At 42.7% G+C, this 12,548-nt stretch overlaps 1 protein-coding gene across 1 annotated transcript in view; it reads left to right on the forward strand.

Annotated features, from left to right (window-relative positions):
* The first annotated feature begins 3,480 nt into the window (after positions 1–3,480).
* CACNB2 (calcium voltage-gated channel auxiliary subunit beta 2) overlaps positions 3,481–12,548 on the forward strand; it is a 406,462-nt gene continuing 397,394 nt past the window's right edge. The window contains exon 1 of the mRNA XM_030941051.1: positions 3,481–3,913. Coding sequence (XP_030796911.1) covers positions 3,794–3,913 — 120 coding nt within the window. The 5' untranslated portion in view covers positions 3,481–3,793. The remainder of the gene's footprint in view (positions 3,914–12,548) is intronic.

The raw sequence follows: 12,548 nt of genomic DNA on the forward strand, positions 1-12,548 counted from the left end.
ATCTGATGAAAGATGAAATTCTACTTTCCAAATGGTCCTAATTGAAAGCGAATGCACAAATAAGCATGCTATAAGAAATTGGACAGATATCATGAGAAAACACTCAGTTTCACCAAGCCTGGTTTTTTGTTTTGTTTTGTTTAAAAAAAAAAAATGTTCCTTTTGTTTTCTCCCTCCATCCTTCCTTCGTTTATTAATTGGCTTTTAAGTGCTAACTAGCAAGACTGTAAGCCCCATGGAGCTGGTGACCTGGTCTTTGTTGGCTGTGCTCATTGAGTGGCACAAAATAGATTCATACTTTATTGAATGAATGTTGAAAGAACTCAGATGGCAACTTGCCAGATTCTGAATGTGTCCTAGAATATGTGTGGTTCCTGTCCACACAGAGTTTGCAGTCTGAAATGGATTTAATGTTATCCCTAAGAATTAAACTCATGCTCAAGAAGACTCTGGGGTTTGATTAAATGAGTAGGCCTAAAAGAGTGATATTATCAACAGATCATGGGGCAAAAGTAGACTATAAGTCAAAAACTTTCAATACAATTTCTTTTCCATTTTCACACACACATACACATAGGCATACACATAAAAGCACGGCTGATTGTTGCTGTTCAAAATGTTCCCTATTTAGAAACTAATACAAACCAATACTTAAGTGCTTCTATTTAACATTCAGCAAAATTTAAATAAAAGTGGTATTTTAATTTTTTTAATTTTATTTTTCCATAAGTTATTGGGGTACAGGTGGTATTTGGTTACATGAGTAAGTTCTTTAGTGGAGATTTGTGAGAACCTGGTACACCCATCAACCTAGCAGTATACATTGCACCATATTTGTTGTCTTTTATCCCGTGCCCCCCTCCCATTCTTCCCCCCAAGTCTCCAAAGTCCATTGTATCATTCTTATGCCTTTGCATCCTCACAACTTAGCTCCCACATGTCAGTGAAAACGTATGATGTTTGGTTTTCTATTCCTGAGTTACTTCACTTAGAATAATAGTCTCTAAAAAAAAAAAAAGAATAATAGTCTCTAATCTCATCCAGGTCATTGCAAATGCTGTTAATTTATTTCTTTTCATAGTTGAGTAGTATCTCATCATCATATATATCAGAGTTTCTTTATCAACTCGTTGGTTGATGAGCATTTGTGTTGGTTCCACGATTTTGCTACTATGAATTGTGCTGCTGTAAACATGCATGTGCAAATATCTTTTTTGAATAATGACTTCTTTTCCTCTGGGTAGATACCCAGTAGTAGAATTGCTAGATCAAATGGTAGTTCTACTTTTAGTCCTTTAAGGAATCTCTACACTGCTTTCCATAGTGGCTGTACTAGTTTACATTCCCACCAGCAGTGCAGAAGTGTTCCCTGACCACTGCATCCATGCCAACATCTCCTGTTTTTTGATTCTTTAATTATGGTCACTCTCACAGGGGTAAGGTGGTATCACATTGTGGTTTTGAGTTGCATTTCCCTGATCATTTTTGATGTTGAGCAATTTTTCATATGTTTGTTGACCATTTGTATATCTTCTTTTGAGAATTGTCTATTAGTGTCCATAGCCCATAAAAGCGGCATTTTTAATACCAAAGATTAGGAAAATCAATGACGCTTTATGCCTAAATCTTTTAACTGTGTCAAGACCCATTCAAGCCTGGCTCAAATCACTGCTATGGTGGAGATGATAGGTTTAAAATGTCTATGCTTATCTTTGAGGAGAACAAGTACTATATCTCATATAATTTAATATATCATAGTAAAATACAGAAGGCAGTTGAAGCCTATTACAGTAAATTTTTGCATGTATATTTCAATATACCAAACTTGCATTTTGTTGTTACAAAATAACATATTAATAGACATCTGGAGCTGGACTGGCGCGGTGGCTCACGCCTGTAATCCCAGCATTTGGGGAGGCCAAGGTGGGTGGATTATGAGGTCAGGAGTTTGAGACCAGCCTGTGTAACATGGCAAAACCCTGTCTCTACTAAAAAATACAAAAATTAGGCTGGATGCAGTGGCTCATGCCTGTAATCCCAGCATGTTGGGAGGCAGAGGCGGGCAGATCACATGAGGTCAGGAGTTCGAGACCAGCCTGGGCAACATAGTGAAACTCCATTTCTACTAAAAATACAAAAAAATTAGCTGGGTGTGGTGGCGGGCACCTGCAATTCCAGCTACTCGGGAAGCTGAGGAGAATCGATTGAACCCAGGAGGTGAAGGTTGCAGTGAGGTAAGATCGTGCCACTGCACTCCAGCCTGGGTGACAAGAGCAAAATTCTGTCTCAAAAAAAAAAAAAAAAAAAAAAAAAAAAAAAAAAAAAAGGCTGGAAAACTCGTTACAGAAGTTTCCACTGTAGTAAAATTGGTTGAAATGAGATGCACTCAATCATGTAAAAATGTGCCTCCTTGGGACTATCTGAACGGAATGTTGCAAGTAAAACACCCTCACTGTAGTCACTACCCTGTTATCAAGAGTTCTGGATCTTAAGGAAGTGCTTGTTTTGTCAAAAATGTGACACTAAGAGTTTTCACCCCTATAGAAAAACTTCAATCCTGGCTGGGCGTGGTGGCCCACACTTGTAATCCCAGCACATTGGAAGGCGGAGACCAGTGGATTATTTGAGATCAGGAGTTCAAGACCAGCGCGAGCAACATGGTGAAACCCCGTCTCTACTAAAAATACAAAAATTAGCTGGGCTTGGTGGCATGTGGCTGTAATCCCAGCTATTCGGGAGGCTGAGGCAAGAGAATCACTTGAACCCAAGAGGCGGAGGTTGTAGTGAGCCGAGATCCCGCCATTGCACTCCAGCCTGGGCGACAGAGTGAGACTCCGTCTAAAACAACAACAAACTTCAATTCTGTTTGGAAAGTAGTGCTAATTTAATTTGGCAAAGATGAAGACAGGAGTCATAAAGGAAAACATTCCGTCTCAGGTTGGGTAGATTCCCACCTAGTTGACTAGGCCAGTGGCAGGTTCAGGTGGGATCACCAGATGATCTTTATCAACGCCATTTCTTTTTCTGGATCCTTATTACTGACATTAGCAAGGCCTTTCAGCTGCCCAGGAGATGTTCTTTACAGACATTTGCTCTCCCGGGCTGCCAGCAGCCTTTACAAATTTAAAACTTTAAGTGTAGGAACCCAGCCTCTGTCGTCCTTCCCCTCCGAAGTTAAGAGATCTGCTCTTAGGGTTCCTGAGAGGAGGTCTGGGGCCATGGGAACAGGATCAAGGCCCCCACCGCACCCTGGCCCCGGCGAAGCGCCGGGCCTGGCTTCTGTGGCTTCGCAAACTTTTCAGCCTGTGTGCCACGGCGACGCGCAGCAGCTGAACCGGAGCCCACGCGGCGCGCGCCTCCCGCGAGGAACTTTTCGGCTTGTCACTCTCGCTTTCCGACGCGCCTCCCCCTGGCTCGCGCTCCCGGAGCTCCCTCCCCTCCTGGCGAGGACCTTCCCCGGCGCCCGCGGCTCCGATCCCTGCCGCTCTGCGCCCGCTCTGCCCGGCCCCGGCTGCCCCGCGGAGGGCGCCCCTTTCCCCAGCACCGCAGCCGCGCCCCCGCGTCCCGCCTCCCGCGCTGCTCGCTTCGCCCGATGCCCCGGCCCCGTCCCGCGCACTGAGCGCCTGGCAGCGCGGCGCCGAGTCCCGGGGCGCTGCGGGGCGCTGCGCGGAGAACAGCCGGGCCTCAGCCCTGGGCGTCCCCCAGAGCCGATCGGAGCGCGGGGAGGCGGGGGCGAGGAGGAGGGGACCCGCCGCCGGGGCTGGCTGCTTCGCTCCTAGCCGACTTTTCACCAATGGTCCAAAGCGACATGTCCAAGTCGCCTCCCACAGCGGCGGCGGCGGTGGCGCAGGAGATCCAGATGGAACTGCTGGAGAACGTGGCTCCCGCGGGGGCGCTCGGAGCAGCCGCACAGGTAGCGAGAGCGCGGCGCTTTCTCCTTCCTTTGTGAGCCGCCGGGCAGGGCACCGACCTCGGGCTCTCCCGGCACCTCCGCTCCAGGGATCTCTAGCTTCGTACTTCCCCGCTGCCTGGGTATCGTCAGCCACCTCCTCCCCTCGCCGCTTGCCCACCCTCTGCTCCTCTCCTGGCGCTGGGAACCCTGCCCCTTTGCGCCTTTTCCTGGCTCTGCCTCGGCTTCCATTTTTCTCTGCTTCCGAAAAGCCAGTGGGGAAGGGCGGGGGAGACCTGCCCGTCCTCCCAGACTTCTCCCGGGCTGCCCCAGCTGGCCCTCCTCGCCCTTTCCCGGGAGAGGCACATGGAGAGACATGAACCAGGCGAGTGGACTGGACCTGCTGAAGATCGTGAGTCCGGGTGGGCGGGAGGGGGCCCATCGCAGCGCTTTCTACGATGCCGACCCTCCTGGCCACGCTCGGAACCGGGATGGGCGTGGGTGTGAGGGTGATGGGGTGGAGGTGGGCGGGAGGGGAACGAATGTGGGGGCGCCCTGCCGGATTTCCCCCCAGAGCTGCCCGGACCACGCTGCGCACCTGGGGCTGACAGCTCTCCTGTCCCTCGGGCACTTGCCAAGGTTTGCCTGTCCCAGCTCGTGCCTTTCCCGTAAGAAGCGAGCGAGCTGGGGACAAGAAAGTTTTTATTTTTCCGTCTCCCCTGAAATGTTAGCCATTTCAGGGATCTCCAGGATCCCCTTTCTCTCCGATAAGTATTCGCGGTTTCTGGAAAAAGTCAGCTTCGCTGCAGGTTGTTGTGAAATTGGAGATGTCAGTTGTAGGCGCTGGGCAATGACAAGGTGGCTTTTTTTTACGTAAGGCTTCAGCAGGTACAGTTTGGGTTACAGACACCTCCAGGTCTCAGCGGTGAGGAGTCGCTCAACTTTTCTCCCAGCAGGGAAATGACTTCAGACTCCTAGCTGCGGGCTGGCTGTTGGCTGGCCAGTGATGTGAAGAGGTCATGGTTACATTTCAGGAAGCATTCTGGAGAAATGTCTCTTTGCTTAACGGTATTGGCTTGTTGATTTCAAGCCTATATTTGCCAGATTTTAATTTGTGGTATTATATATATAGTGTGTGTGTGTATACACTTATATATTAATACATAGACACACATACACACACTAGAGAGAGCATGTTAGAGTATCATTTGCTGTAGTTGTGGGGGCAGGAGTGTGACAACCTAATAAAGGTGGCAAATGTTTTCTTGCTGCTGTTTCCATAGGTGGAACCTGAGTGCTCTAGATATTTTGATATTATAATCATAGTAGTCTAGCTTTATTGAACTTTCTGTTACCATTGGGAAATTAATGTGCTAACTTAAAATACATAATTCACTTTGATTCGAGAAGGGGAAGAATGTGGAAACCAAGGACTTGTGTAATCAGAAATCTATGTCTTTTGTAGTGGTAAAACAGCTAGATTTTAGTCCGCCCTGGGCTGTTTGCTTCACAAGCCGAGTGGGGACATGTAATGAACCAGCTACATTCCCATCTGGCCTCTGCCAAAGGACCTGAATTTTAACCAATAGAGTTTGCATTTGTTCTGGACTCCTGATTTTTATCTAGACGCTTGCCAGGTTAGATAGAATGAAAAATGTACCCGGAGACCTCGGTTATTCTAGGATGAAGGTCTTGAATACTATCAATATTCGAGTCCTCTATCAAAGGAAAGGACATTTAGACCCTCATTTGCCTTTGATCTTCCTTGAGGGATATTTTAGAAAAGTTTTTATTCTTATGATAAAAATAGAGTTCCTAAATTCCTGGAGATCAAAGTCAGGGCTGGCATTCAGATAAGAGATACTAATTTACTTTGTGATTTATGTATAATGATTAAATGTAAGTCAACAAATTATTGTACAGCAGCAATGTGGAAATGATTCTGATGTGAAAAGACACAACTTCTGCCTTCAAAGAATTTACATTCCAGTAGCAGCAATTAGGGTATATGTATAGGGGCTGTAAGAGAAGTTCTGACCAGTATATGGCTTCAAAGGAATAAAGATAATAAACATGCCATTTGGAGGAATCGGTAAGGACTTCATTGATGAGGTGGCATTTGCAAAAAGATTCGAAGGATGGGTCAGATTACACCAGATATTTTCGAGAGAGTTGGTAAGCAGTCGTACATAAAGCGCCAGAAGTAAGAAGTCTTACAGTATATATTTATCATTTCTAGTTTAAAAAGAGCGTGGTAAGGTCAAGATTGGGCACAGTTAGGCATAAAACTGACAAAGCAATTTGAGACTACATCTTGGGGACTTGGAACCTTTAGTGTATTGAGTGACAGGGAACTGTGGAAGGAGTTCAAAACAGGACCCACTTAACAGCTCATTTGGGAATATTCACTTGGAAATGCTCTGTATGATAGTTTCAAATCTCAGGAGTCCAGAAGTGAAGTTACCAGGAGGCAGACAGATGTAACAGTTTGGGCCAGGGGTAATAAGGCCTAAGAGAAAAAGCGATGAAAACATAATGGATATGACAGTTCTATGTATCAAACATTTCAAAGTTCAATTCACAGGAATTAGCAAGTGATTGCCTAGATAAAGGAGAGAGAACAGAGAGGGCAGAACGGATTTTAAAAACAAGTTTAAGAGATACAAATATTCAACTGCATCAACATTCATCTCCTTGCTTTCTCTGCCTTCCAAAAATGAAAGCAATTTGACTTGAATTGCGTTCATCTCACATCCATTATTTGAGGGAAACATTGCCTGTTTATTTTATATCTAATAAATCATGGCATCATAGGGTTATGTGAGGCTTGGCAAAGTCATCTCTTCCATCTCTCTGTTTGGGCAGAACAGACCAGCAGTAAAAACTGCCTGAGTATGGAGGCTGGCTCTAAAGCATCTTCCTTTTGTGTGGCACCGAGTAATTCTACTCAGAATTACTAGGCAGTTCTACCTAGAAATGGAGTTTCTATTTACAAATGGAACCTCTAAAGCAATCATTGGTTTTAGGAATCATTCTATTTCACCTCTGGATTATATTATTATATTTGTATGAAGAAAGCAGAAGATGTAGATTTGCAAACTCTGCCATTTTCCTTTTCTGTATCAATCAGTCTGCCTAGAGAGAGGGAGCACCCTGATAGATTCTGGTCCATTTGCCCCAGTACATTGCCATAAACAAAATGATACATTTCTCAGAGCCCTGGTTTCTGTTTGTTTTGTTTTTGTTTTTGTTCTGTTTTGATTTTTGAGACAGTATGACAGCTCTGTCACCCAGGCTGGGGTGCAGTGGTGCTATCTCAGCTCACTGCAACCTTCACCTCCTGGTTTCAAGCAATTTTCCTGCCTCAGGCTCCTGAGTAGCTAGGACTACAGGCGCCCGCCACCATGCCCAGCTAATTTTTTTGTATTTTTAGTAGAAATGGGGTTTCACCATGTTGGCTAGGTTTGTCTCAGACTCCTGACCTCAGGTGATCTGCCCGCCTTGGCCTCCCAAAGTGCTGGGGTTACAGCCGTGAGCCACCATACCCGGCTCAAAGTGGATACATTTCTTACATAAGAAATGAGTGGCAATCTAACTGTAAATTCTTGAAAGTTCCAATTTAAGAAAATTTCATTGCTTTTTAGGTAAACTGTTGAACAGTTTCAGTGTGAACTTGGACACAGTCTACCTCCAAATTCCAGATGCTCACGGAGGACCCTTTCTCCAAGCTCCAAATCTGTGCTGTTCACTGTGGTAGCCACTAGCCACCTGTGGCTTTTGAGCCCTTGAAATGTGGCTAGTCTGAACTGATATGTGCTGTAAATGTGAAATTCACTCCAGCTATCAAAGCCTTAAGATGAAATAAAGAATGTAACACATCTTCGTTAGTAAATTTTAAATTGATGACATGTTGCAATGACCATGTTTTGGATGTGCTGGGTTAAATAAATGCATTGTTACAATTAATTTCACCTGTTACTATTTACCTTTTTAATGTGGCTGCTGGAACATTTCAATGATGCATTTGGCTCATATGATATTTCTATGGGGCAACATTAAACTGGTAATTCTCCGGGGAATTGAATAGCTCCTGCACGAAGGTTGGGTGAACAGGAAGCAGGTGACAGGGATTGATAGGTAACAGAAGAGGAAAAGGAGGAGTAACAAGAACAGTATCTCAGCACTCTAGGCCTCAGGGAGATTGTCAGTGGCACCTCCAGTCACACCTGAAACTGAACAGACAGTAACCAGTGGGCCTGTTTGTTTTGCTCCTAGCAACAGGTCCCAGCTGATTCCACCCCAGCCGAGTCTGCCAGATGCTTTTCAAGCATGTGATGGCAACATCCTGAATGGCTGTAGCAAGGAGCTTTATCAAAAAAGAGTAGCAGCTGTTTTCTAGTGGCTCTCGAACTAAATCAACACTTTTCTCCTGAAATAGTCTTAGGTTCCATGTGCAAATGAGTTTTCTGCAGTCTCTAAAGTTGGTGGTCATAGTTCCCGTGCTTTACGTTTTGCTGAAATCTTCACTCCTAACCACCATCACTTTCCTCTTGATTGGTATTTTTTTTTCCAATGATTTCCATGATGTGGCATGGGAGAAATTTACAGACATGCCAATCAGAATTTCTGAGTATGTTTTAGAATTTGAAATATATCTGAGTGATCTGAGGTTTTGTTGTTCTTACAGTCTCATGCTCTTTTTCTTTTTGTCTCTCTTTTTATATGAAGACTCGGTTTACCTGTTGCTGTATTTAATTCCTTTGAATTATGTAGCCTTGGCCCGTTCAAGAGAAGCTAAACAAAATATGTTAACCCCATAGAGGATGGTGATACTCTCCAATTGTGTAGCTTGTCTCTATCCTACACATAGTATAGGTCAAAAACCACATTAAAAACTAATTGTAACAATGAATTATTTCACAACTTAACAGAGAGAGAAAACTACTTATGACATCACTTAAAGGAACGGGGCCTGTCTTACTGATCTTTCCAAGCCTGGCAGGAGGTAGATTGTGAAGAAGGCATGTGTTGTTCCTGGCTTTCTGCCCTTCCTCCCTGTGCTCCTCCTTACTGGGCAGATAGATCTCTGCTTCCTGGCCTTCTTCCTCCCTCCTCCCTCCTCTACCTGCTAGACACCCACCCCCATCCCCAAGAACTCTATTTATGCAGGCTCCTTGTTCCTTTCTGCTTTTGTGTGAACTGAGCCATATAAAAGGCAACTCCTTTTTCTAGGAATGTCATTTAGCTACTTCTTGCCTAGTAAAGGATTTTACCCTTAGCTTATTCACACTAAGCTATTGGTAAATGAGGAGATTTGATACATGATTTCTCTATGGATAGTGTTGGCTTTGTTTGTTTTTGGTCATAAGATGAGGAAAGTCTGGAAATTCAAAGGGATAAACATCATTGAATATGAACTGAGAGAGATGGAGACTAATTTTTTTTAATTTAATTTAATTTAATTTAATTTTTTGAGACAGTGTCTCACTCGGTAGCCCAGGCTGGAGTGCAGTAGTGCGGTCTTGGCTCACTGCAACCTCCACCTTCCATGTTGAAGCATTTGTCCTGCTTCAGCCTTCTGGGTAGCTGGGACTACAGGCACATGTCACCACGGCCAGCTAATTTTTTGTTTGTTTTTGTTTTTGAGACAGGGTCTCGCTCTGTCACTCAGGCTGGAGTGCAGTGGTGCTATCTTGGCTCACTGTAACCGCCACCTCCTGGATTCAGGCGATTCTCCTGCCTCATCCTCCTGAGTAGCTGGTATTACAGGCACCAGTCACCACACCTGGCTAATTTTTTTGTATTTTTAGTAGAGATAGGGTTTCACCATGTTGGTAACTCCTGACCTCAAATGATCTATTCACCTCTGCCTCCCAAAGTGCTGGGATGACAGGCGTGAACCACCACGCCCAGCCTAATTTTTGTATTTTTTAGTAGAAATGGTTTTGCCATGTTGGCCAGGGTAGTGTCAAACTCCTGACCTCAGGTGATCCACCCACTTTGCTCTCCCAAAGTGCTGGGATTACAAGCATGAGCCACTATGCCTGGCCTAATTTTAAGTGTCAGTATTATGCTGATGGGAAGTAATCTGTAGGCAGGAGAGCTGTCACAATAACCATCAAAGCACAGAAGCCATATCATTCTTCAGGTTGTCCCCAGGGGCTGCCAACATTGTGTGCGCGGCTAAAATCTCCAGGTAACTGACAACTTCTATAATTAATTACTCCTGTCTTCTTCAATCATACAGAAATTAGGTTTTTATTACTTGTGAAAAGGTCAACATTTATTTGCTGATTTTTAAGACTGGAGTCCACTCTTAAGTTACTTAGTGTCAAGAGATATTAGTGTCAAGAGATAGATATTCATTCACACTAAGCTGACATTAACATCATGATGGATTTTGAATGTCTTTTTAATAAGTCATTAATATATTTTTGGAAATGTCTTAAGAATTTTTTTCCCTAGTTTCTGAAATCTTAGCCTGATGTTTTGAAACAAATAAAGTAATATAAATATAAGAGTATTTTTTTCTTTTTACTATGGTGACATAATTTGTTCGTATTATGCTTCATGTAGCTAATAGCAATTACTGGAAATTAGTGACTTTTGGGACTCTTTCAAGAAGGACATAGAGTCCTGAATGTGTCAGGGAGAATCTATAGATAACACCTTGTACTATAGCCAAATCCCCTTTCCTGTCTCCCCTTTTCCTTGTACAACCTGAGCCACACTAACGATGAACTGTTTCAGATATTGGGTGTTCATATACTTAATGTTGGTAAAAAATATTTAGAAAAACTATTGTTCACAAAAGCAGCTGCACTTGAAACAATTGCACACATTTATTTATTTTTTTTTCAAATTTAGTCAGCTAAATATTTGAACACTTAAAATTACCTGTCTTTTCCACCTGGGAGAGGTTTGGCCTTCCCATTTTTTTCCCCCTTAATTCCTTCAGAAGAAGTAGTCTAGTCCTTATTTTCAAGGATTTCAAGTAACTGAAAGCCGAATCTTTCGAGCAAGATGGACTTAATTTTAAATACGCATTAGATTAAAAGAAATTTAATTTCGTAATGGCAAGATGAATTCTCGTTAACATTTTTACAGGTATATGAAGATGGGCTATTAGCTTTCCAAAGATGCTTTAAATGTTTTTTTTGGTTTTGGGTCCTGACTGTTATTATAAAAAAATATAACTGGTCAGTAAGTAGTCACTCTACAGTTTAATAAAAAAAAGAGAAACTTTAGAAGAGAAATTACTGTGGAAATTAGTAAAATCACAGAATAGAGATATAATTAAGCATATATATTTATTTTGTCTTTTAATAATTATGATATATGATAGAGAGTTGATCTAACACTCTTAAGGCATGAGCAAATGAATACTTTAAATAAATCATCACTTATACGTTTAAGTAATAGAAGAACAATTTTTTTTCTGAAAACTATCACCAGCATGCATGCAGTTCAGTGTGCCATAGTGGTTTAGTGTGTAAACTGTCTTAGTACAGTTGAAAACTGTAATAATTTCATTACATGTCCTTTGCATAGGTAGCTAAGTATGCCTGAAATAACGTTTATGAACAGGATTCCTAGGGGCCTGGAAAAATTAATGTGAGTTTTTAAATGTGTCCAATTTTTTGCAGAGAATGACCACCTCCTCTGTAACTGAATGTCTTTAACTTTGTGTGGCTCTCACAGTGCCTGATGTACAACTGTGAGGAGCCACAAAAAACCTTACACATCCAAGAAGCTGAATAATGAAACACATTTATCACTAAAATGCTGAAATTAAAGGACAATAGAATTGTGAAGATACTCTTCTCTGTTCATTTAAAAATGGTACTGGAGGCTGGGCATGGTAACCCACTCCTGTAGTCCCACCACTTTGAGAGGCTGAGGCGGGAGGATTGCTTAAAGTCATGAGTTCAAGACCAGCCTGGGCAACACAATGAGACCCTGTCTCTACGAAAAACAAAAAAATTAGCCAAGCATAGCAATGTGTGCCTGTAGTTCCAGTTACTTGGGAGGCTGAAGTGGGAGGACTGCTTGAGCCCAGGGGGTGTGGGGGTAGTCAAGGCTACAGTGAGCCATGATCATGTCACTGCACTCCAGCCTGGGTGACAGCACAAGACATTGTCCCCCTCCCCCCCCAAAAAGGAAAAGATTATATTTTGTCTTTGTTCTCAAAGATAATTTACGTTCCTCATGAGGGTAAATGGCGAATTTAACACAGATTGTCCCTACACTCCCAAAGAAGCATGTTAGGCCTTAAAAATACTTTCAAGGTAATAAGTATTTTTGTACATGGGTTAATATAAATTTAAGAGAAAATTTTAAAGAGATTTTCATACTTTATTTTACCTTTCTTAGGCCTTAGAAAATGCATCTATCCAAAGCTTTACATAATAATTGGAAAAGAAAAAAAGTGGTTAAGAGAATGTTATTTTTCAACAGTTTACTGAATAATGTTTATATAAGTAAAAAGAATAAGCTGTTAACTGAGGAGAACCTTGTATATTACATTACAAAAGCCCAGCGTAGCTTTCTTGCCGTTTATGAAGTTGAGAGTTAATTAAATGTCATGGAAACACATTTGTATTATATAAATCCCTTAGATACTCTGAAGAGAACAAACATATATAAGAAAATTTTTTGC

This window comes from Rhinopithecus roxellana, chromosome 11 (assembly GCF_007565055.1).
Source record: "Rhinopithecus roxellana isolate Shanxi Qingling chromosome 11, ASM756505v1, whole genome shotgun sequence".
Classification (NCBI taxonomy): Eukaryota; Metazoa; Chordata; class Mammalia; order Primates; family Cercopithecidae; genus Rhinopithecus; species Rhinopithecus roxellana.